This window comes from Miscanthus floridulus, chromosome 6 (genome assembly GCF_019320115.1).
Source record: "Miscanthus floridulus cultivar M001 chromosome 6, ASM1932011v1, whole genome shotgun sequence".
NCBI classification, from domain to species: Eukaryota; Viridiplantae; Streptophyta; class Magnoliopsida; order Poales; family Poaceae; genus Miscanthus; species Miscanthus floridulus.
In genome coordinates, this window is record NC_089585.1 from 106,027,929 (window position 1) to 106,054,034 (window position 26,106).

Consider the following 26,106-nt stretch of genomic DNA (forward strand, 5'->3'; position numbering starts at 1 on the left):
AGTCCAAAGGGGTAAAGAAAGTCAACATGGTGGTAAGGCATATTGCGTGTGGTTTCATAAAATAATTACCAGAGTCCCAAATCTCCGAGAGAGTGACATTTGGATATCTCCTAGTCAGATCACTCTTCATTTTCAGAACAATAATAATAACCTATCTCATGACAGCAATGAAGATTGAATAAAGAAACAGAGTCATAGAAGCAAAGAAAAGTACAAGAGGTCAATGAAGATTGAATAAAGAAACAGAGTCATAGAAGCAAAGAAAAGTACAAGAGGTCTTCACGAAATATATCATGCTCATAATATGTAAGGTAAAAGGGCAGTTCAACAGGCTGCTTCATTGAGCCAAACATAAGTATAATGCATTTGTGAGACCTTATTACCTGCCAAACTACTTGAAAATTCCTCCGAACTCATGCGACTCATTGGATTTCAGCTTATATCCTCATGCACACAGAACAAAATAGTTAACCAACAAAGAAGCTGATTGACAAAAGGAGCATAGCAATATAATAGTAAAGATTTCTGAATCCCAAACAACTGAGATGCCAGGCCGTCAAACTAGGTACCTCATACTTCTGGAATTGTTCACCCAGCAGTCATCGACCCTGCACTTTTTAATTACGAGTTCCTGTCGTCAAGTGTCCAAGTCAAAGTAATCTTTCAGTTGATTAAGCATCCAGGAGATTAAAATGTAAGTATATCGAAAGGGAATTTCTTAAAAAATATATATTTCAGGAGCTGTGCTGTGGTTGTGCCTATGGATATCTACACAATCCATCCTTAGGATGGTAGCCGAGTTAACAAGCTGTGAATCCACACAGCCCAATAGTGGCATCAAAATCAAAACAAATTTACTCGGAGAAACCAGGGCAGCATGAAAACAATCAGTAAGCTTGCTAACAAGAAATTACAAAAGGGCTGCTGTCTCCAACAACAATGACTTTCTCTCTCCTCAGTAGTTTGGGTGTGTGCCACTCTTCGGCCATGCCACTGCTCCATGAATTTTTTCACTTCCAACCCGGTAATGTTTTTGGCATCTGAACCACATATTTCACAGCGCCTGCAGGGAAACTGAAGGTTTAAAATGCTTGGTCACTTGACACAAGTTCCAGAGATCTAACGACAGATCAATAAGAGACTGTGAAAGCATGAAGATGACAAATCAATAAGAGATTGTGAAAGCATGAAGTGTTGCTAGCTGCAAACTTCGAAAACCTTGCTCAATCAGTTGGTCTTATAACAGTGTACTCCCTCCGTCCCAAAATATCTGTCGCTTTCGCTTCCCGAGAAACAACTTTGATAAAATATATATTAAAAAATATTAATATTTATGGTACATAATTAATATTATTGGAAAGATCTTTGAATCTAGTTTTTTAATAAATTTATTTGGAGATACAAATGTTATACATATTTTCTACAAATGGAGTCAAACTTGTGGCACGGAAACTGGAAACGGCAATTAATATGGGACAGAGCGAGTACGTGAAAAGGTAAGCAGCTTGCACATGAGAGTGACATAAAGCCTTAAAGCAGTCACAGATCACCGATACAAAAACTGAAAAGTACAGGCCCAGCAACCAAAGCGCACGAATATAGTTCTTTGCTTCATCTACGCCATCATCTTTTCCCAAAAAAAAAAAATAAAGGAGGCCTCATCAGGTAATCAATGTTTTTGCTTTCATGAGTATAATTGGATGCTCCACATTTGAACCTGCGGCTTCAGATATAAATAAATAGTCGACCAAGCCAAAGGCATGCTAGTATTAGTGTAGGGTTGCAGTAAAATAGCTGCATTGTTCCAGCGGCCCAATGTGAATTCTAGAGTTTGCCTGAGAAACTGGTATGACCCTAGAACTATTCAGATCAAAATACTCCCTTACGAGTTACTACGAGTTAAGCCATCACCATTCACCGTATGTGCAGTCACAACGCCTCTACAGCCCCTGTACCGTTGCAGGCTTGCAGCACTCGCTAGGGAATTAGCGCAAACACCCATCCCGCATCCCAACCCCAGAGCACTGCACATATATGTATATATCAAAGAAAGCGAGCAACAGGATCCAGATGATCCAGCGCAGGATGGAGCGAGGGATACCTATCGCCCTTGATCCTAAACCACGCCTCGGCGCATTGCCGGTGCGCGGCGCCGAGCTCGTCCTTGCAGCCGCAGCCTAGACGTATCACCTCGGAACCTGGCACCGCCGGCTCGCCGTCCTCGGGACCGAGGTGGCAGATCCGGCACCCCAGCCCGGCGGCCTCCGCCTGCAAAGCCGCCCCCTCGATATCGATGACCACAGCATCCATCGGGAGGGGGATCGGCGGCGAGGCGCCTGCCGCCGTGGGCGCGGCGGCGACGGCGTCTTGCCGCATGCGCCGGAGCTGGTCAGGCCAGCGGTTGCGTGTCGGCCGCGGCGGTTGCGGACGGAAGCTACGGCAACGGGCGGGCGGGCGAAGCGGAGGAGGCAAGGGGCGGTATATGAGGGGGAGGGACGCGTGGATGCCGCGGGTTGGGTTGGTCTGGCTTCGATATGGGCGCGGGGAGCGCCGAGCCACCGGCGCACCACACGGGCGGGCGGGTGGTGCCCGACTGCCCGGGCCTGCACGATTTTTTTTTTTTAAGACACTGGGCCGGCACGACACGGGAGGCAAAGCCGAAGTGCCGGACGCCGGGACGGAGGCGGGACGCGAACGGTGTGGGCTCGGGGATGGATGCCTGCCGACGCACACATAGGTATATCATCAGTCCTGACAGTATCTGCCGGCTTGCCAAATCCTTATTGAGCGCGGCGCACACGCGACTAGTGCCAACGCACGGACATGCATAGGAGGCTGGCACGACATGAGGCAGCGGCGTTTTCCTCCCTCTAGTTCCAGTTAGGGGAGAGAGGTCCGCCGTTGAGCGGGCAGAGAAAGACAATGGGTGGACGAGGTCAGGTTAGGAGAGGGCGACATAGCGGCGATGAGTGGTGGGCGGTTAGGTCGTTGGCTGCCAAGGCGACATCCGAGGCGACGATAGTTAGAGGTAGCGATACAGATAGTCGATTGAGATTAGGGAAGGACGAGAACAAGCGGCGGGGGGTGGGCGGCGGCCGATGAGATCGTCGACGAGGTAGCCACTGACCAGAGCGACAGTGGAGACCAGCAGTGGGCGGGGCAGTTAGGGATTTGTAGGACGTCATCCAAGCGAAGAAGAACTGTCGTTAGAGAGAGGAACTGCACATCACAATATATATGGACGCGTGCACGTCAGTTAAAAGAGTCGTACGCGTGTCCGCGTCCGTGTCTCTGAGTTTTCATTACCGTTCGGTGAATAGTAGTGCCGTGTTTTCCAGACGCAAGAGACATGCACGTATTAGAGCGGCAAGATTTACCATCCTGCATTATCGCAACGCCGAAACAATGTGCCAATGTGCGATAGAACTAGGGTGTTTGGATCCAGAGATTAAAGTTTAGTAGATATCACATCGGATATTTGAATACTAATTAGAAAAACTAAATATAAGCATATACTGCATTCAATATTTTAAATTAGTGTCAAACATCCCATATGACTTAGACTAAATTTAAATTTTAGAGGGGGACCGTAGGTTGACCGTTTGAGTGGCCATTCATCGAAACCATTTTGTTCGCTCACTTTGAGCCTCTTTGACAGGCTCCTGCAGGGGCTTTAGCTCCGGCTCCTGCAGGAGCTGTGTCAAACGTCTGTTTTGGAAAGGGCTTCGCATGGGGAGCCGGTCAAGAGCCGGAGCCATTTTTTACCTGCGCAGGAGAAGCCTAAAAAACGAATTTCGCGCGGCTCTTTGCTGTGGGTTCACGTCGTCTAGTGCAAAGGAGCCGTTTTGCCAAACGTTTTCCAGGAATGCTTCAGCTCCTCCAAAAAAACTGCTCCTTCAGCCAGAGCCATTTTTAAAGGAGCCACAGCCTGACAAACAGGCCCTTTCTACTCCGTACAATATTGCTACCCTAGCCCTAGCCTACTACAAATTTAAGTTCGGAATAACTGTGATCCGCCTGAACTATTGCTAGCAAAGCACAAAGCAGGAAAAAAAAGTTAATCCTGAAACCCGGTGGGAAATGAAGAGATTCTCAGTTTTCAGAAGAGCGTGGGGCATGCTTGAAATGAGGAATGTGCGATACGAAACGATTCAATCTCTCATCATACAGTTCAATCTTGCAAAACAGGGAGAATGTTTCCATGATCCGAACAAACCTGCTCCTACCTATGACGAACTGAACTTGGGAGATTGTCCAAGTAATTTCTGATGTTTGGTTGAAAGTTTAAACGAACTTCTGGGGATTTGCACTCGAAAGCCACTTCATCCCAAATCCCAAACCCGGGTACAACTAAACTTGAGACCCAATTGTATTAGATCAAACGGAAAGAAAATGGTAAAAATACATACGCATTAGGAACCGAATGCGCTCGCGGCGTGGATCGGAGCAAAGAACACCCGACGGGGAATCAATCGAGCCAGCCTAGATGGGGGAGAGGAGCTGGGCGAGGCGCGGCTTGGGCTCGGAGTTCATGCCGATGAGGATGACGAAGGGAATGAAGCCGTAGTGGGCCACCACCTTGGCCTTCTTCATCGCCCACGTGCTCCACTCCCGCGCCCGCCGCGCCGCGCTCTCCGCCGCTGACTCCGCCCCGTCCGCCAGGGCCTTTCCCTTCTCCGCCGCGCCAGATGCCATCTCCGCCTCCGTCAGTTGAGAAGACGAGAAGGAGAGAAAGAGGAAGGAACAATAGGCTGAACCGCTGGAGATTGCAGCTCGTGATAGGCCAGGAGGCCCCTGAGTCCCTGACGGATGAGTCGCGACAGGGAAGATGCGATTGCTAAATTTGTTGAGGTGCTCCATGTAATTGAAAGGTGAAATAAATAACGGAACATTCGGGGGTCTATTTGAAAAACCGAGTAGTGGCTGGGTAGTGCCTTGCGCGGCCGCACACTCTGACACTCGCACCACCAGATTCGCCGCCGCCGCCGCATAGGGCTTTCCACCCGTCGCCGACGAGCCGCGCGATCCGAGGGGAGAAAGGGAGGAGAAAGAGAAGATGGGTGGCGGGATGGAGGTGCACAAGAACAAGTGGATCGAGGAGTGGAACGCCGGCCGGGAGAACCTCGAGTTCAACTTCCGCTGGACGCGCCGCAGCCTCGCCGTCGTCGGCCTCTTCGGCCTCGCCGTCCCCATCCTCGTCTACAAGGGCATCGTCCGCGAATTCGTACGCACGTTCCATTCCCCTCTCATGGATCATTTTCCTTCGCTGTTAGGGTGGCTCACCTAGATTCAGATCGGGCTCTTGCTGCAGATAAGACGCATTCGTTGCGGTGGAATGATTAAGTTCCTATTTTTAACAAACTTTCATCCAAATCGAATTGTGAAACGAGAATCCCTTTGCGGGTGAGAATGAGAATGGTTCTGAAATCATGTTGAGAGCCGAGCCCGTCCTGATATTGGTACTAATTTGTTGGCTTGTTGCTTAGAAGGCCAAAGCATTGTAGCATTACACACTCTGGTTCTTATATAACCATATATGTATCATTTTTCTCGAATGGAAATGTGAATTGTTAAATCTTGTTGATGGTATTATAACACTTCACCCGTGTTTAGCCAGCCCTGAACCTTCTCAATGACATCAAAGATTTCGTTTCCTTTTTATATATATCGCAGTCTCTGCTGTAATCCAAGTAGAGAATACTGACTTCCCCTGGCCAGTAAGAAAAGTTGGTGACTACTGTCTACTGGTCTCTGGGACACAGAGAATAGGAAAAAATTCTTGTTGTTTTCATGTTTTAGCATCAGTGTTGCTGTTAACTTATGTGTTGCCATATACTTGTACGTGAGATGGGAGAGGTCCATGTACGTGTACGAGCTGTGTGTACTTGAACTACCATCGACTAGTGCATCTATTATCCCAAAAACTATCTTCTTTCATGGTATCACGAGATGGTTAGATTCTTCGACCTTTGTGCTTCCACTTACCCTAAGCCAACGTTACCCCAGTGCAATCGCCATCACGGGATCAGTTTCCCTGGTCACCTGTTCATGTGTCACTGGTTTCTCTCCCATCTTCTATTCCTGTTAACCATCAGCCATGCTGCCCTATTGCTGGTTCGGAATGCGTATTTTTTTTTCTGATGCAACACAACCTGACCCTTCCCGGCCTTCCTCCCTTCACTGACTGTTGCTCAAAACTATTGAGAGCTCGTGAATGCGATGAACTAAAAGGGAGCTGCACGTGGGGGCTAAGCTGACGAGCATGACTCCGAGGTTCATTGCTACTAGTACTTGTGTTACATGGCATGGCAGTAGAACTAATAATCTTTGCAATGGCTTCATGAGCGAACCAAGTCGACAATGCCAAAGTGTGGTCGTGGGTGCGGTAGCAGCAACAGCCTAGGCACAACTGAAGGGGCACAGCTCGCAGGTTCTATTGCACCTGGCAATCATGCTCTGTGTGCGCAGATCCTTCACAGAAAGACCAAAGGGGTCAAACTCAATGGAACCATTATTGTCTGGCCTGAAACGATAAATAGAAATAGGATTCTAATTATGTTTGGAGTAACCAAAACATTTTGAATGAAAAGGGGACCACGCACGGTAGCAAAAGAACAAGCCAGTAGAAGTAACTGGAAGCATAGACCCATTATCTACAATGATGGATGATGGATGAATGAGTGGAAGGTGAAGGTGAGCAAGAAAAAGAGAGTATACTGGCATCTAATGACATGTGCGAGGAAGCACCTGAGTCCATGTACTACTCACCAGTGGACAGGACCAAGTCAATGTCATGGACTCATGGTGTTGAAAGCATTTGCAAGGGACTGTTGATCCCAAGAACCACATCATCGGATGCCAAAACGTTGCAGGCTGCTTCTGTTGTGTGGGAAAACCACCATACTGGAACGGTGCTGCACGCTAGCTGGTGTGAGAAGCTGGGCGTGGAAAACCAGCAGTGCCAGGTAGGCTGCAGTGAGCATATGTGGAACAGGAGGCGTCCACGGTGTTGCACAAGCCCAAGATACCAACAAGCTAGTAGGAAACCCATGCGGCCACACCTGAACCATTCCCATCCATGGGTTGAGAAAGGATGGGAGTGACACAGGGGTGCTGGGAGTGGAGGAGGTCAAATTGTTATTGAAATTATAGCCGCCGCGATCCCGACGGGCGATTATTGGACTGCCACTGATTGAAGGGTGTCAAATACTACTGCTTGGTGTTACCGCCACTGGTTGGTAGCTTGGCGCATTTCTTTGTTCAGCCTGTGGGGGAGTGTTAGCTGATGTGTATCTGTATGTGAGATAGTAGAGAACCGTATACTTGAGGGCGTCGAGCTCATGTCTATATATGTACTTGAACTACCATTCATTAATGCATCTATTATTCCCCAAAAAGTATTTTCTGACAGTTGTAATTGATATTGTTTGATTGCTCAGCTAGTATAACCGCATAAGGTTGATTTCCTTGCCCACTTTGACCCTCAGATTATCTCTCTCTAGAGCATGCTCTATCATTGCTGTCCAAGTCTATCTTGTTTCTTAGTTTAAATATGATATAGTTCATGATATGAGTGATATCAGCCAGGACTGGAATTATTTTTCCCCCCAAAAGGCATCTCAGACATTCCATGTCACCAGTTCAGCATCAAGAAACAACCATATCCATATATAGCATTACCCTGGAGTTGCACTGGAGTGGTGGAGAACATTGTAACACTTTGAGCATCTGGCCCAAATATTACACCAAATGTGTCCCAAATCCCTTAGCTTGTGAATTCATAGTATAACCTTTGTGTAGTAATGTTCGATCAACAAAAGTTATTCAATTGTCATCATGTTGATTACGATGGGTTAAGGGGGATGTCACTCTTAGTTTTCATGTAGCTTTTCACAAACACAACTCTGTTAGTGGAGGGGTGATAGGGTAGTCCCTATCCCTGTTCGCCCCCTTGGAAAGAGGACTGGATTGTTAAGCCTTTTATTGCCTTATTGTGTTTCTTTTTTTTGGTCTTGGTGTACTTTTGTTAAATTGCACAACAATATGACTTACTACATGTTGCTTCAAAACAAAACAGAACCAACATCGTTAATTTGAAGCTGAAAACAATCTACAGCACAGTTGCCAATAAGCGACAATTGCACATTCTCATATTCACTTCGGGTATTGCTTATGAACATGCTCTCTCTCTCTCTCTCTGTTATTGTAATCTTGCATAACATGGAAAAGGTACTTTGTTTGTATGCACTCGTATTTACCTCAATCCACATGTATCGAAGTGGATTGGGGTGGAAAATTTTCACCCCAATCCAATTCAACACACATAGATCGATTCTAATACGAGTGCATCCAAACAAGTCCTTAAGGTGAAAATATTGTCGTGCTAGATTTACATTTTTACATGCATCATTACAGCACTGATTTGTCATAGTTGCAAATGGTTTAAAGATGTTTTACTTGATATAACATCAGTTAAAGATAACCAGCTGAAATTAGGCTAAGCTCTATTCGATTTTTACTTTTGAAAGTTTCTGTATTGCAGCACATGCAAGATGAGGATGCAGGAAGACCACCGAGGAAGTTCTTGTAACCTGCAATATTGCCAGATGTGGTAATGTCAACTTGACAAACATAATGCTACTCGGTTCTTTGTAAGCACTTTTAAGTTGCTACATGCTATGTTCCAGGTGTTTTTCCTTTGAGGAACCTGTGTAACGTCTTTATATGAGTAACTATAACTATGGTTTATTGACATACAATAAATATTTTGTATAAACTGAGAGGACACACTACATTGCGCTGGTGGTAGTTCAGTAAGCTGGTGTACCTCGACAATTTCAAATAGCCTAACCGACCATGTTCAATGGGGACTAATTTCTCGAAGGATACATGAACAGTTGAAATTTCTATGCTCTGAAGACGATGGGATCTTTAACTTGAAGTCATGGCGACTTGTGAGCATTATTATAGGAAAACATTATTCGTTTGCTGAAAAATACTGCTGAAGTAGTTTAGGCGTACGGGGCTTAAGCTTTTAAACATTAGATTTCTGTATAAATATATGATATGAATATAATGTGGCAAACATGTACCTTTACCTATCACATAGTTGTCAACTTTGTACAACTCAGCAAAAATATTCTATGAAATATATTTTAGAATATACTTGCTTTTTTCTTCAATAAAAATAAAATCGAAGTTGGCATCTAATATGAAGTGCAGTAATATGCAAAAAATTGAGTCAGATTCAATTGTCTACAGTGTTTTTCAATCGGACGGCTCACGTCCAGCAATCTCCGTTCTGGTGCCGCCCAATCCTCTTCGCAGGTCCTTCACTCCACTCTCCTCCAAACCCCCGCCTCACACTTCTCCTTCTCCCCGCCTCCAAAAACACAAAAACCCTGACCGCCGGCGGCGGCCATGCTCCTCCACCACCGCCTCCTCCCTCGCCTACTGCTCGTTCCTTCCACCCACACCTCCACCATCCTCCGCCCCTCCCGTTTGCCGCTCCGCCTCTCCCTCTCGCCGCGCTTCTCCGCGCTGTCCCACCTCGCGGCACTGCAGACCGTCGACCAGTCCGACGACGAGGGGGCGCCCCAGGGGAAGGTGCAGGCCAAGCTCCCGCTCGACTGCCTCTTCGTGCCGCCCGGGGCAACCGTGGATGCGGGGGACCAGGACGCCGTGAGCGCACGGGTCCTTAAGGGCTCCAACGTCGTGCTGGGCCCATACGCGCGCGGTGACGCACAGGTGGTCAACGCAGATTTTGTGAAGAGCAGCGTGCGTCCCGATGACTGCCCTCGGGACGGTCTACCGGAGTTCGCACTCGTTGGCCGGTCCAACGTCGGCAAATCGTCGCTGCTCAACTCGCTTGTCCGCCGCAAGCGCCTTGCACTCACCTCCAAGAAGCCTGGTAAGTTTTTGCTTTGCCTGGATCATTGCCTTGTACGGTTCTCTCTGCAGCGTTATCGAGTTTAGGATTTAGTGATTAGTGGTTAACAGAGGTCCTACTTGTTGAGCAAGTGAATCTGAAGGTGATAGTGCATGGGTTTCGGTAGCTGTAGCTACTGTCAGAGTTGGTGAAACCGTGAAAGGTCGGGAGAATCTGTGAATTCGCGCAGTTGTGTTTGAAGGAAGCGTTGTTTTGTGGAATTGAGATAGCCCGTTGCCCCTGCAGTTTGAATTGTGTTTGGTCTGAGGAATCAGTCCATCCTAGATGAGGTGGTGCATCATGAGTCCATCCCTCAAATTTGGTGAAATGACTCTATTCTTCATGCTTATACTAATTAATAGCTTATGAGGAATGAGTTAGTGATGGATCAACTCATTCCATTCGACAACCAAATAAAAATTTAAGTGAGAAAATGATGGACTAATCTATTCCACAAACAAAACACCCCTTAGAACATTTGCAAGAGAACCTCTATATGGCTCTTTATTAGAAAATTTAGAAAACAAAAATACAAGGCTCCAATAGACTTTCTAAACCACTCTTCATTTTTTTCCATTCTCCAAAATCATCCTTCTCGCTCCATTAATTCTCTACATCGCTCTCTAAATTCAATATATGGTAGTTCTATCATGACCTTTTTCACATAAGGAAAATTATGATAAGCCATTGGAGTATAGAGAACGGATCTTATAGATTCCGTTGGAGACACAAGATATACAGAGAGAATATTCATGGGATGGCTCTCCAAATAGAGATATAGACATTGAATTTTAGAGAGGCTCTTGGAGTTGCTGTTAAGCTGAACTCCCTTTGGTTTACCATGGCCATATGTGTTGTCCTGGCTTTATCTAAAATCTAAATACCATTCCTTGTTGTAATGCTTATCTTTTGGAAGCTCTTGTCAACCAGGTACTCTGTTCACATGTTTAGCTTTATTTAAGAGCTACCATCACATGGAACTAGAATTTGAGACTACTTTTCCCCAGCTTCTTACTTCTAACTTCTAAGTGCTATTGTCCCATGTGAGAATACAAAACTGTCTGGTTCGGGATTATAACTAGTTATCTCTAAAATCCACCAAATTATGCTCTGGCATAAATTTTATCTCTAGAAAATATCTCTGCAAATTCACAACCTAGTCTTCTTCAGTTCTTCCGGCTTGATCATTTGTGCACCTTTGGTTTTACACTTTGGAGATATACTGCATCTGTACAGCAGAAAGTTAATAAAGGTAACAGCAGTAACTGTACAGAGAAGCTTGTTTCATTTCGTTAATTTTGTTGGTTATTTTCATTATTGCAGGGAAGACCCAGTGTATCAATCATTTCAAAGTAAATGACAGCTGGTATCTTGTTGACTTGCCTGGTTATGGGTAAACTACTGACCAGCAGACTTTTAGTTTTACTACTTCTACTACAACAATAACAACAACATAGCCTTTCAGTCCCAAGCAAGTTGGCTAGTTTTACTAGTAGTTTAAAAAAAAATCATGTAGATGAACGTATTTATATTTTCTTATGGTTGAAAATATTCTTCACATAGAAATGGATGAGGTGCCATATGATGTTACATGTTTAATCCTCTAAAACAAGTCAGAATCAATTGGCAAGGGGTTAAGAATTACGGGAGTTGCTTAAACAATCCTAATCAAACCCTTTTTGACTTTATTCTTTATTTATTTCACCAAAAAAGAGCTCTGCCCTTCCATCTCTTGGATAAATAGAGGGGGGAGGGCAGAGCCTTGCTACTGCAAATATTACTGGAATGGATCTGGCAATAAAGGCCAATGCATGGTCTGTCCAAGAAACTAGTAAGAATGTAAGAAAGAGTTTTTCATTTGATAAGATTATGAAACATCTTGCATTGGTAGTATATGCATGAATGAGATACGGTTTTATAGTAAAATCTAAATGTGAAAAACACCATGTCATCAAATTGGTGTTTGTGAGTTCAAAAGTTTGTTTTACAGACTCAATATTGACTGAGAATGTCTGTGCCTAATATTTTTATGTATTTGACTTCGATCTATATCTAAAAAACTCTACGTTGCTACATGATCTTGGATTTTTCTTTGGGCAAATTAATCAGACTACCTGTTACTTGTCATATGTATAACAGTGAGACATGAATTCACAAATATAGAAAATAAATTTGCATCCCATTAGTTGGAGGATATATTTAGTCGAGATATTATCCATTTTCTTGCATTAACAAGAGCTTTTATTGAACAGATATGCTTCTGCACCACAGGAGGCTCGTACCAATTGGGATGAATTTACCAGAAATTACTTTCTCAGTAGGGAGAATTTGGTATCTGTTTTTCTCCTTATAGATGCAAGTATACCTGCCAAGAAGATTGATCTTGACTATGCTAGTTGGCTTGGTCAAAACAAGGTAAGCATACTTCTGAAACGACTGAACTCCAATTTATGAACTAATTAACCATAATTCTTTCATCCATATGCATTAGGAGTGCTCTTTGATATTGTTAGTAGATAATCTAGTTGATCTGAGCGATAGAAAATAATGCTGCTGAAGTCTAAAGGCTGAAATATCCCAGTTTGTCAAGTTGAAAATCTTGGTGCACATGATTCTAGCAATAAGCTGAACCAGATTTATTTACAATCATTTTAGCTTTCACACACAATGTGTATGGATGCTATCTGTTCTTGTTAGTCAAAGTTAACTATGATTGACTGATTCACCATAATGAAAGATGTATGATAGCAATTAGGATTGCGTGGAATCGTAGATGAATTGATTGGAGAGACCTATGTACATATATATAGGAGAGGAGATCTGGTGGCTTATAGAAATAGGACCTGCCGAGATCTCCTCCTCCCACTGCTGTCTTCACAGAGTTTCGATCCAGTCTCAACGTTCGCTCCATCGACGCTGTGACTGCGGGAGGATGTTAGAATATATATGTGTTGTGCGTGTGTATATATAGGGCTGGCCGGCTATACCAGGCACACACCCAACATATACACACGCACAACACATATATATTATAACATCCTCCCGCAGTCACAGCGTCGATGGAGCGAACGTTGAGACTGGATCGAAACTCCGTGAAGACAGCAGTGGGCAAGCCTTTGGTGAAGATGTCAGCGAACTGAGACGTCGTTGGGACGTGAAGAACGCGGACAGCACCTAGGGCCACTCGTTCTCGAACAAAGTGAAGATCAATCTCAATGTGCTTGGTGCGCTAATGCTGAACGGGGTTGGAAGACATATATACGGTGCTGATGTTGTCACAGTAGACCAAAGTGGCATGGTGCAGAGGTGTATGCAGCTCAGACAACAACTGTCGTATCCAAGAGGCTTCAGCAACGGCATTGGCGACCGCACGATACTCAGCTTCTGCATTAGAGCGGGATACTGTGTTCTGGCGCTTGGAGGACCAGGAGATGAGATTGTCCCCTAGAAACACTGCGTAACCTGATGTGGACTTACGAGTGTCAGGACATCCAGCCCAATCCGCATCAGAGTAGACAATGAGATTAGGTGCACTGGAAGCTGTAATATGTAAGCCCAACTCCAAGGTGCCACGAACATAGCGCAGAATGCGCTTCAAGGCTGCAAGGTGAGGCTCACGCGGGTCATGCATGTGAAGACACCTGTTGCACGACATAGGCAATGTCCGGCCGTGTGAAGGTGAGGTACTGCAAAGCTCCTGCTAGACTCCGAAAATCTGTAGGATCTGCAATGGGAGTGCCATCAGCGGAAAGTTTGGGGTTGATGTCAACCGGTGTGAAACAAGGCTTGCAGTCTGCCATACCAGCCCAGTCTAGTATATCCAACATATACTGATGTTGGGACAAGAAGAGTCCACAACTAGTGCGTTGTACCTGCATGCCCAGAAAGTGATGGAATTCTCCCAAATCTTTCATAGAGAATTCACGCTGAAGAGCTGCAATGATGTGGCGCAGATCCGTTAATGAGGCAGTCAGCACAATATCATCCACATATAACAGGAGATAGGCAATCTCTGAACCCCGTCGATAGACAAACAGAGATGTATTCGTCTTAGCCTCAACGAAACCCAACTGGAGGAGAAAAGAGGCGAACCTGCTGTTCCAAGCACGAGGCGCCTGTTTCAGGCCATATAGAGACCGATTTAGGCGGCAGACGAAGTCTGGGCGAGAGGTATCCTCAAAACCAGCTGGCTGGGCACAATAGACGGTCTCTAAGAGTGTCCCATGGAGAAATGCATTCTTCACATGTAGCTGGTGAACTGGCCAGCTGCGGGAGACTGCCAAAGAAAGAACTGTGCGAACGGTGGCAGGCTTCACAACATGGCTGAAGGTCTCGTCATAGTCAATGCCAGGGCGCTGTGTAAAGCCACGAAGAACCCAGCGAGCCTTGTAACGCTCGAGAGAACCGTCTGCTTTGAGCTTGTGCTTAAATATCCACTTGCCAGTCACTACATTGGAGCGCAGGGGTCGCGAAACAAGATCCCAAGTGTGGTTGGCAAGTAAGGCCGAGAACTCCTCCTGCATAGCTGCACGCCAATGAGGATCAGCAAGGGCGACCCGATATGTCCGCGGAATCGGTGACAAGGTGGTCGCCTGGAGTGTAACCGGTTGTCGAAAACCAGATTTCCCACGTGTCTGCATGGCATGCTGGTTGGCCATAGGGACGATGGGAACTGCCCCACGAGGGAAAGTAGCAGTGACATCCGGTGGCGGAGGAGGTGAAGTAGTCAAAGTCGGCGACGGAGGAGGCCGCGGTCGATGGCTGTACGTCAACCAAACTGGTGGCACCGGCCCCCGGGCAGCCAAGTCAGGCAGAGGAGGCTGAGGGCGCCGGCTGTAGACGTGACCAGCCCAGCGCTAAAAGCCGGGCGGAGGTCCAGTCGGGCGAGGTGGTGATGCTGCAGGGCCGGCCGATGCCGGGCTGAGGCTACTGGGCGGTGAAACCCTGCTGGGCACTAGCGGGCTGGCTGTCAAGGGAGCGAGTCCAGCCAGTGTAGGGGCGCCAGAGGCCAGAGGAGCAGCAGCACGCCATGGGGCGCTGCTCCCGGGGTGAAGAGCCGCACGTGGCTGTGCGGTGGCGGCGCCAGAAGAACCTGCAGGCATAAAACATGATGGCACTGGGGAAGCCACCAGTGGGTCAGTAGAGTCCAAAAACTCGAAGTCCTGGGGGGTGGGACGAGTGTTGTCCTCTGAGAAGGGAAACGATGACTCATCAAAGACAACATGCCGGGAAATGATGATCCGGTTGGAAGACCGGTCGAGACAGCATAGCCTTTATGATGAGGAGAGTAACCAAGAAAGACACACAAGGAGGAGCGGGGAGCGAGTTTGTGGGGGGCGGTAGCGGAGAGGTTGGGGTAGCAGCGACAACCGAAAACACGAAGATGCTCATAGGATGGAGGAGCCCCATAGAGAACCGTATGGGGAACTGAGAAATTGAGTGCCTTGGTTGGAAGAATATTAAGGAGTGTGGTGGTGGAAAGAGCCTCAACCCAGTAGGCTGGTGGGACACTAGCCTGAAAAAGAAGAGAGCGAACAACATTATTGATAGTGCGGATAATGCGTTCAGCTTTACCGTTCTGTGAAGATGTATATGGGCAGGACATGCGTAACTGGACGCCATGAGAAAGAAAGAAAGCGCGGGAAGTGTGATTGTCGAACTCGCGGCCATTGTCGCACTGGATGCCCTGAACAGTGACACCGAACTGTGTAGTAACATAGGCAAAGAAGTTAGACAATGTGGAAAAGGTGTCGGACTTTAGCCGTAGCGGAAAAGTCCAAAGATAGTGCGAAAAATCATCGAGAACAACAAGGTAATACTTGTGCCCAGAAACACTTGGAATTGGTGATGTCCACAAATCACAATGGATTAATTGAAAAATATGAGTGGTTCTGGAGGTAGACGCATGAAAAGGTAAACGAGTATGACGCCCCAACTGGCAAGCATGACAAAGTGTATGACTAGCACTATTATTACATGGAATGGCAGATGACTGTGCTAACGTAGACAAAACCTCATGACCGGGGTGACCAAGACGCTGGTGCCAAAGTGAAGGACTGGAGGTGGCGAGGAGAGCAGAGGTGGACTCCGGAAGCTGCAGTGGGTAAAGAGGACCGGAGCTGTCACACCTGACGATCTCTCTCCGAGAATGAAGATCCTTCACAGAACAACCAAGAGGGTCAAACTCCACAGAACAATTGTTATCGGAAGTAAACTGGCGAACCAAAATGAGATTCTTAATAAGACCAGGTGAAACAAGGACATTATTAAGATGAAGATTGTTAGGTAAAGTGGTAACGCCAGTGGAAGTAACGGGAAGAAGGTGCCCATTACCGACAACAATATGAGATGGAAAAGATGAACGTGGAGTATGAGGAGTAGTAGTTATACCAGCATCTGAAGTCATATGATTAGAAGCCCCGGAGTCAAAGTACCAGTTGGTGGAGGGGGGCTGCTGGAGTGACATCGTCTGGAAGTTGGACGCCAAGCTGGAGGCATCCCATCCTGGAACAGTGGGGCTGTATAGGCCGGCTGGTGGTACTGCCCACTGCTGCACACCGGGGTGAACACCCCAGCCCTGCTGGGCGGCGGCCAGCAGCGCATGGGGTACCTGCTGGCCACCGTTTGGCTGCTGTACACCGGCCAGAAGTGCTTGAGGATGTGGGAGCGTCATTGGGCGGGGTCCAGGCCACATGTTGATGGTCCCAGCCCATGGTTGATGAAGATTGGGCCAGCCGGAGGACCCCGAAGCTCCTGGAGCAGCGGGCTGACCGCTGGTGTTCGCTGGCCCACGGCCGCCGCCACCACGCTTCCCGCGCCGGGTACGCTTGCCCCCCACCCCCCGCTGTTGAAGGGCTGAGGCGGCGCCTGCTGCCGCTGCTGTGCAGGCGCGGCTGAAGGTGCAGTTGGAGCAGAAGGTGGTCGTGAACCAGTAGATGGCGCTGTAGTAGTAGTGGGTGAGGGCAGTAGCCGGCGCCGGCGCCTCCATGTTGAGCTCCTCGAGAAGGAGATCATTGCGTGCCTGCAGGAAGGTAGGGAAGGGGTGCCCACGACGAAGATGAAGGCCAATTGCCTCGAACCGACCGTTGAGACCTCGGAGGAGGTTGAGGACGAGCATGCGGTCTTGAACGGGCTCGTCGAGGTCACGAAGAGCATCTGCCATGCCCTTGAGCTTCCTGCAGTAGGTGGTGATGTCTTGATCGCCTTGCTTGAAGTTGCGGAATTCCGCGTCGAGATGGAGGGCGCGAGTCTCGCGATTCCCGCGAAACTGGGACTCGATGGCGAGCCACGAAGTGCGAGCAGTATTGCTCGGCTCGATCACAGTGTCGGCAAGGGCGTCGGTGATGGTGCCGGTGATCCACGTGCGGACGACGCAGTCCATGCGGACCCAGTCCGGGGAGGTGGGCGTGGTCACGTCGGATAGCACGTGACTCTCCAGGGAGTAGCGGCCGACGACGTGGAGGAGCGACTCGCGCCACCGACCGTAGAAGGTGGACGAGACGTCGAGGGTGAGTGGCACGAGGAGGCGGATGTTCTGCACAGCCACAGCCTGGGCGTGCAGATTGATCAGGGCAGCAGCTTCGTGTTGCAGCAAGGCATCCCGGAGATGCGTAGCGTCGCCGGCCACGGAGACGTGATCGTCGTCGCCGGAGGCGTCGCTGGCGTCATCATCGCTGCCGGGAAGCGGCTGGGTCGCAGCGCGCTCGAGATCAGCGCGAGCCAGGGCGGCACGGCGACGGGCGTCGGCGGCGGCCACGCAGTCCGCCTCTGCGACGCGGGCGAGGGCGGCGTCGTGGCGAGCCTTGGCCACGCGCGCACGTTCCGCCTTTGCGAGTCGTGCGGCGTCGTCCCGCGCGCGCGTCTCCTTAGCAGCAGCGGCGGCAGCAGCCGAGGCGTCGGTGACGGCGCCTGAGGCCGCGCTCAAGGGCTGCGGGGGCTGCGGAGCGAGCGGGGAAGCGGATGGAGGTGAGCCAGCCATGGCCGGTGCGGCGGAAACTGCGCACACGGGAAAGATCGGCGGGCGGGTGCGGAAGGAAACTCTAGACTCGTGATACCATGATAGCAATTAGGATTGCGTGGAATCGTAGATGAATTGATTGGAGAGACCTATGTACATATATATAGGAGAGGAGATCTGGTGGCTTATAGAAATAGGACCTGCCGAGATCTCCTGATATCTCTCTAACCATATATAGGGCTGGCCGGCTATACCAGGCACACGCCCAACATATACACACGCACAACACATATATATTCTAACAATGTATACTTGTCCAATAGAACAAATGTGACACTGTATTAGACTTTAGGCAGCAGCAATCAATCTTTTCCTAGAGGTTTGAGTTAGAACTTGGAAGGCATATTGACGTCCTGGGACAAAGCAAACCAAGAATTTGTTATTACTGACTTATTTGCTCACACAAAGAACTTAACTTGGCAAGTCCTAAGTTTTTTTTATCATGAAATTATTCGATCATTTAGGACATAATTGCAATGGGCTCTCTGTTTCTGCATTTTGCCATTGGGTTTATGATGTAGCCTGCTGTTTGTATTTTGTGCTATCCTTTTCAAAACCCAACGAAGTCTGCAGAGTGCAGCTTAATTCTGGAATCTGGACCCCCTACCTCATTTTTAAAATTTATAAGACTATACAGAGTAAAAAGGAAAAGGATCTGGTAACAGTCCGACATATACTAGTACACTGTACTAAAAAGTTCCGAAAAGGTGTTAGCTTCATGCCTTTTTAAACCTTTTCCTGTCCTGGGCATAGATCCAGTTCCATTCTTCGCGTAAATACTGCAGTGCGCCAGTGCCCACAGCCACCCAACCTTCACAACCAGGCCTCAACTCTCAAACCCTGGACCGGTTGTCCTACCCAGTCAGTATCAATTAGCGGCCCCACCTTCTTATGCAGTTATGCTCTTCTGTCCTTGCTTCCTTCACCACGAACCATTATTTCGGTTACTCTCATTTCTGTTTTGCTGCAATCTAGTGCAAAATAATCCTCTTTGGGCAGGGACCAATTAACAGCCCCACCTCCTTATGCTCCTCTGTCCTGCTGCCTTCACCACGAACCATTATTTCACCTAGTCTCTTTTCTGTTTTCCTGCAATCTAGTGCAAAATAATTCTCGTTGGACGACCTATGTTGGCATGAGCCATGGTCCCTGGGGACACCAACTAACATACTCCTTTTCAGACATACAGTAATGGATGGACTTCTGTACAGTCAGATGTAGTAACTAGTAAATGTGCTTGCCATCACATCTGCATCAAACATGCATTATTGTTTACCCATGTGAGGATTATTTATAGGTTGTTGAGCAATAAATCTGGCACTGTTTAGTTTTAATGGTTTATCCACATTCTGTTCAGGTTCCCATGACCCTTGTGTTCACAAAATGTGACAAGCGCAAGAAGAAGAAGAATGGCGGCAGGAGACCTGAAGAAAACGTGAAAACTTTCCAGAGCCTAATCCGTGAATACTTCGAGGCTGCGCCTCCTTGGATCATGACGAGCAGCGTGACCAACCAGGGCCGCGATGAGATACTCCTGCACATGTCTCAGCTTAGGAATTATTGGCTCAAGCATTGAGATGCAATGATAACTAAACCGGATCGAAGCAACTGAAACGGCATACAGAGCACTCTCTCATTGATGCATGAGCAGTCGGCACCTCCGCAATCAGGCCTTTGCACCAACTAATCCGCCTTTTGAGCTGTTATAACTGTCCAATATGACCCCTGTACATGATTACCCAATCAATACTCTGGGAATGCAGACAAGGTGCTAAAATCAGCTGATCCTGGGTTTTTTTCTATTGTGTACACGTACAATCCCAACGTTTTCCCCTTGTTCCCTTCTGATTATAGGTTTGTGCATGCTGTGGGGTTAAATTATTAATATACCCTGGTGTCAGCTAATCATCAGCGGGAATCTGACTTTTTTGTTTGTTACTTATGTGCTCCAGGCTCCCTTGAGCCTGCAGCATACACATGGCAGAAGGTGCATGAACTTGACCTGTTAAGAATGGCTTTGTTGTGTACAGATTACAGAATGTATTGAGGGCGCCACATTATTGGGATCCCCTTCTATCATACAGTGTCTTATGTACGTAAAATATACCTGAGAGAAGAGCCGGTGGACCGGTACAGGTTTGCCTGGAGACGGAATGCTTGATCGGCTGGATGTAAAGCCGTTGTGTGCTGATTTATATGGCTGATTGTTTAACAGAAAAATATTATACCATAATCTATAAGCCAACGAATAAGCTGCCAGATAAGACCAGCCCGAATACTCCCAGACCATAGGGTTTCGGTAGTCCACCTGTCCCTACACCTATATGTAGTTTAAAGTTCTGACACCCGTGTCTTCCTCTTAAAAAAAACACATGTTTGTCCGTATTATGGCCTCGTCTTAAAAAGCCGTGCGCCGTCTACGTGATAGATAGATGCTTGTATAATCCAAGAGAACAGCTTCACCTGCCTAACCACAGCTGGAGCACGCATTCGCCGCTAAACAATGCAATCAGCGCGTACTGATGCCATGGAGAAACAGCACGCTAACAAGGTGTTGTTTTATGCTTGGTGGTGTGTGCAAGCAGGCTAAGGAATCGTTCGACGCTTCAGTTACTTTCGTAATGGTACGGTAAAATACGTACTTGTAGTATACTAGCAGACAGTTTTTTTTGGTGTGTTTTGTTTCTTGTTTTTTTTTTTTGGAACGTTTATACTAGTAGACAGTTGAAGAGCGGGCCTGATGTAAGCGATAGAGTCTTACCGCCTGTGATCGGAAGGTCCCGGGTTCGAGTCGCGGTCTCCTCATATTGCACAGGCAAGAATAAGGCTTGCCACTGACACCATTTTCGAGACCCCGCACAGAGTAGAGCTCTCTGCGGTGAGTACGCTCTTTCTTATACTAGTAGACAGTTGTGCCGCGGCAGTGGTGTACAGTTGCAGAGTGGTGAGTGGAGTTGCCGTAGTCAATGCCCGGTACTCGCCGGCTCCAATGTAGTCATGCACAGTAACTGGGTCTGGAGGGGAGGGGGGCAGTTGCAGCCTTGCAGAAAGGGCAGTTGATCGCACGGAAAGCAGCAAGTATACAGTAAACACAGCCAACTGATCAATCTACTAGTCCCGTGTCTTTACTTTACCCAAACTGTGTTGCGGCCCAACGCCTGCCTTGCACTTGCACCTGCGTGTTCTGCTTTGAGCCAGTGTGCGATCACAAAGCTGTAGCTGTTCCCTCACTTCACGGAAAGCTTACTTTCAACCAGCTGACTCCGACGAAAACACGCAGCGTTCCACGTGCACGCAGCGCGGCGCTCACGAGTCACGAGCCGCCCACGCCCGGCCCCATGCAATGCGACGCACTGCAGCGCTGGAGACGAAAACGGTACGGATATTTTTCGACCGTATTCGAAACCGAATCTGTTTAGAGGAGTTGAGATCTGTTCATATCCGAGTTCGGATATCCAACATCCGATACTATATCTATATCGGAATACTCAAATCGCATATTTATGATGTCGATATCCAATCGTATCCTATCCGACATAGTTGACATTATCCGTATTCGAATCCGAATCCGAACAGAAATATGAAAACAAATATAATATCGGTGATATCCGTCCGTATTCGATCCGTTTTCATCCCCAACTGCACCAGTCTGGTACGTATTCCTTGTTCATAAGCTAAATCCAGGAAGACTAGTAAACGCATCTGGGGATACAGCGAATACGGCACCCGGCGGGCCGCGCACGACGTGGTGACCGTACCTGTACGGCCGTAACGGCGCCATCTCTTCTCTCCCACTTACGTTTACGTGCGAGCGAAGCGAGAGCGCGCCCACGACCCGAGGTTGCCCACTCCTACCACGGCACCATGTCTCTGTCTGTCTGGAGACCTGGGCGGCCGGACCTGGCGGTTTTTTGTTCCTAGCTCGCGGCTCGGGCGGTTAAAGCCGCGCGCGCGAGGCCGCATTAGCCCGGCACGAATGCGATAGACCAACACCCGCTCCCGCGAACGCCTGCGCCTTCTCTCCACAGACCACAACACCCCACGCCGCGCACGCACGATCAGAGGCAAGGCAACCGGCGGGCGGAATCAAGCAAGAGCGCATGCACCTTCGCGAGGCCATGGAGGAATCCGGCGCGCGGGGCGCTGGTGCCGGCACCGGGCGCAAGAAGCTGAAGCACCGCCTCGCGGCGATCCTCTCGGTGTTCTCCCGGCGCGGGGGGGCGGTGGCAGGAAGCGCCGCGACAACGAGGGCGAGGTGAAGCCGCCGCCGCCATTGGCATTCCCGTCCTACTCCAGCCTCGGCAGCGGCAAGAAGCAGCCCGGGGGTGGGGGTGGGAATGGGAATGGGATCGTCGACCGCCGCCTGTCCCTCTCCGCGCCGCGGGTCCACATCACCATCGACTGCGCGGGCCGCCGCTCCGTCGACGCGGCCGACCCGTCCCTCCTCGCGCTCGACGCCGCGGACGCCGGCAGGAAGGCGGAGCGGCGGTCCACGGCCGCCGGCGGGCTGCCGCACGAGACCGGCGGCGAGTGGGAGGGCCGCAAGTGCCCGCCGTCGTCCCCGTTCGTGGCGCACCTGCCGCCGCTGCCGGTGGCGAGGTGGAAGGAGCGGGCCAGCTCCAACACCAACGGCGCCTCGCGCCGGCTGTCGACGCACTCGTCGCGCCGGCTGGTCAGCAGCTCGTCCTCCGACGACGAGTACGACGAGGACTCGAGGAACCTCTTCTCGTCGCGGAGCTTCTCGTCCGACTCGTCCGACTTCTACAACTGCCCGCGCAAGAACACCACCACCACCACCAGGGCGCGCGCGTCCGTCTCGGGCCCGTGCCGCGCGCCGCCGGCACCGGCCTCCGCCGCGCGCCGCCGCGGCGCGTCGCAGAGCTGCCGGTACAGCTTCGAGCTCCCGCGTGGCTCCACGGCGTCCGCCGCGACGGACGGCGGCTTCGCGGTGGTGAAGCGCTCCGCCGACCCGTACGAGGACTTCCGCAAGTCCATGCAAGAGATGATCGCCGCCGAGTGGCCCGCTGCCGGCGGGGACGGCAACGACGACGGCGAGGGGGACCAAGCGCGGAGCGGCTGCTGGAGACGTACCTCGTGCTCAACTCGCCGCGGCACTACCCGGCGATCCTCGCGGCGTTCGCCGACGTGCGGGATACGCTCTTTCCATGAGCTTTATTCGTCACCCGCGATCGGCCGGCGGCGCTGTCACGTTGATAGGATTAACCTTGTCAGAAGTAATGGCAATAGAATTGAGCATGTGCTTTGTTGCGTGCGTACGTGCATTTGGCTCTGTCGTCCTTGCCCTGCTAACCACTGCGTAATGCAGACTCTGTTCTGTAGTCTCTGTCTCTCTGATGGGTAATCTCTCTTAGTCTCGTTCATGTTAATTTTGTGAGCTTGGCCTGGTGTGTACTGTACATATTACGGATTTTTTTTTTATCGTATTCGAGACCGAATCCGTTTAGATGGCTTCAGATCTGTCCGTATCCGGGACTAGATATTCAACATTCAATACCGTATCCGTATCTGAATACTAAAATCGTATATTTATGATATCGATATCAAATCGTATTCTATCCGACATGATTGATACTATCTATATTCGAATCCGAATCCGAACTGAAATATAAAAACAATATAATATCAGTGATATCCGTTCGTATCCGATCCGTTTTTATCCCTACTTGTCTCTCTAGTCCCCTTGTTATTAATGTATATATTTTTCTTCTTTCGTGTATAATGAGCTACTTATGTGGCAAAAAAAAAGGTACTTTGGAGCTCGGTGCGTTCTGTGAATGCTCGTCACGTTTTGAGAAGCGTGGGTTTGTTTCGCGGCACTAGATATAGCAATGGATTAGCTAAGCTATGTTCTGTATCATCTTTTCGACTCTGACAAAAAGAACTCTTTTTCTGACAAACACGGTCCACAATCCATCCGGCATCTGACTCCGCTTTTTATTCCAATCGCCGGTTTGGCCAACTCTGGGGGCGCGTTTAGTTCGACGAAGTTGGCACCCGTAAATTTTGCGTAGTGCACAATTCTTTACTATAGCATTTTATTTATATTTGTGAATTATTGTCTAAACATTGACTAATTAGGCTCAAAAGATTCGTCTCGTAAAATTAAAACAAACTGTGCAATTAGTTTTTGATTTCGTCTACATTTAGTACTCTATGCATGCACCACAAATTTAATGTAAAGGAAAATTTTTTTTGCATAGTGCACTTTTGGAGAACTAAACAATAAACAAGGGCTGGAATGGATAAACAAAAGTTGTCCATGACGAATGATTCAGAGTCCCAAGTGCATGTGGCATCATTGGCAAAGAAATACTTTACTTATTTCTTGACAACTTAGAACGTACTCTCCGCTTTGTCTGACTCTGCTTCAACGAAGGAATAGAAAAAACGTAAGGGTAGTCCGGCAAACAACGAGGAAGTGTCAAACTGGCGACCTCCTCATCTCGAACCACCCAGGCGTATGCCGCAGCTATTGCCGGAAATGCATATACTCCCTCCTACGATACGGCCAGGAACAGGAAGACTTCCCGTCGTGGCGTCGTGCATGCTCTGGGAACGTTGCCTTGTGTGGTCTGCTGTCTACATAGTTTCGGCAAAGACTCGAGTCGAGCGTTCGGACTTCGGAGAGCAGCCATGTGCGCGTTCGTTGGCGACCTGGCGCGGTTGGTGACCATGTCGCATCCGTGTGTGATGGTTGGCGAACCGCATCGCACCAAGCCACCAACCAGCCAGCCCGCAGCTGTCCGCCGTCCGCGCGCGGCCGCGGCGTGAGACAGCTTCGACGCGGTTGGGATTTGCACGTCGCCATCGACCTGCAGCAGCACCTTCAGGCCGGCGCGCCTGATTGATTCGATCGGGCAGCCTTGCCGTGGCCCGACGTGGGCCTTGCTGGCGGCTCGCCCGCCGCCCGCCGCCCGCGCGCGCGGGAGGACGTGCGCCATCGTTCAGACTCTGGCAGTGGCAGTCGGGGTAAAACGGGCGGATTCGTTCCAGTTCCATGCGCCATTGAGCTTGTCCGCGTCTGCCTGGTGGCTGGTGCCAGTGCCACTTGATCGCTCGGCTCGATCGATCCGCCGGTGCGCTGTGCGCTCCCGGTTTCCGCGCAACGCGACTGCACGGCGGGCCTAGAGCGAGCAGAGAGAGGCCAGGCTCCGTGCCCGTCCCGTCCCGTCCCGTCCCGAGCGCTGCCGCGATCAATCGACCAAGACGTGACGCCGTCGTCAGGGCGCCAGAAGGCTAGTACAGTAGATTGTTGCCAAACCTGGTCGCGTCTTGTCACTGCCGAACACGCCCAGGTGCGTGTGTTAATCAGTGCCCTGTGCTCCCACCTCGCGTCGCGCACGCCGGCCCGGCCGGCACGTAGCCAGGTTTAGGTCTCGCCGTTTCGTCTCATGCACATGCACTCCACTCTTTGTCGTTAGATATTTAGGCATTTTATGGTCAATTTAATGCAGAAATAAAACATTAGCAGATTCGTGACGACATATACGTGTATGTGTATGTCACTAATAAACGTTACAGCATGTAAGTATAACATACTGATCAATACAGTAAGTACGCAAAGTACGGTAATCACAGAGTTAAGAGTGTACCGATGGAAGGTCCCATACCGACGGCATCGGAGGCTCCATTCGTACCAGACATAGTGCGTTGCTCGAAGTCGTGGACTACAGTCGATGCAGGAAGGTGTTCACAGTGCAGTCCTACGAACGGTCACCAGGAAGAAGACACCTTGTTGTTCCGCGAGCAATCACCAGGAAGAAGACGTCTACGACGTGGACGAGCAGCCGCGGAATCACTCCCCAAAAATCTAATCGTCACACACCCGTGCAAGGTTCGTAGGCGGACGAGGATTTCGGAGGCACCTGCTCTTCCGTTGCTCCGTGCGCACAGAGGTACGGGACGGGAAAAACCAAAGGATGACTAAAGATGTGGTCTCTCGGAAGGGAATGGAAGGGAGGACTGATGGAGGACTTTTTCTTGTATGCCTGCGGCAGGGAGGAGAGAAACCCAGCGGAGAAACTCATGAGACGGAGACACGAAGAGATGGTAACTGACGCAATCAACTCGTCTCCACCATAAAAGAGAGAAACTCCCGTAATTATGTGGATTAAGTGGCAAAATCTGGCCACGCCCGTTC

General features: G+C 49.2%; 2 protein-coding genes and 1 pseudogene across 3 annotated transcripts; 2 read left to right on the forward strand and 1 right to left on the reverse strand.

Moving 5' to 3' along the window:
* Positions 1-215: 215 nt before the first annotated feature.
* LOC136458932 (uncharacterized) lies at positions 216-2,574 on the reverse strand. 2 transcript variants are annotated; one of them, XM_066458835.1, is made up of 3 exons: positions 2,102-2,574; positions 976-1,063; positions 216-631 (listed from the first exon to the last, which is right to left on the reverse strand). In XM_066458835.1, the coding sequence occupies exons 1-3, from the start codon at positions 2,374-2,376 to the stop codon at positions 557-559; spliced, it is 438 nt and encodes a 145-aa protein (XP_066314932.1). In that variant the 5' UTR covers positions 2,377-2,574; the 3' UTR covers positions 216-556. The 2 variants fall into 2 exon arrangements, with proteins under 2 accessions (XP_066314932.1, XP_066314931.1); XM_066458834.1 differs by lacking the exon at positions 216-631 and having other exon boundaries at positions 645-1,063; positions 2,102-2,562.
* A 6,666-nt stretch (positions 2,575-9,240) lies between these two features.
* Positions 9,241-19,886, forward strand: LOC136456494 (GTP-binding protein At2g22870-like). The gene is made up of 4 exons (XM_066456398.1): positions 9,241-9,910; positions 11,252-11,321; positions 12,181-12,343; positions 19,303-19,886. The coding sequence occupies exons 1-4, from the start codon at positions 9,421-9,423 to the stop codon at positions 19,519-19,521; spliced, it is 942 nt and encodes a 313-aa protein (XP_066312495.1). The 5' UTR covers positions 9,241-9,420; the 3' UTR covers positions 19,522-19,886.
* A 1,986-nt stretch (positions 19,887-21,872) lies between these two features.
* On the forward strand, positions 21,873-23,401 carry LOC136458933 (transcription repressor OFP1-like; annotated as a pseudogene).
* Positions 23,402-26,106: the final 2,705 nt, after the last annotated feature.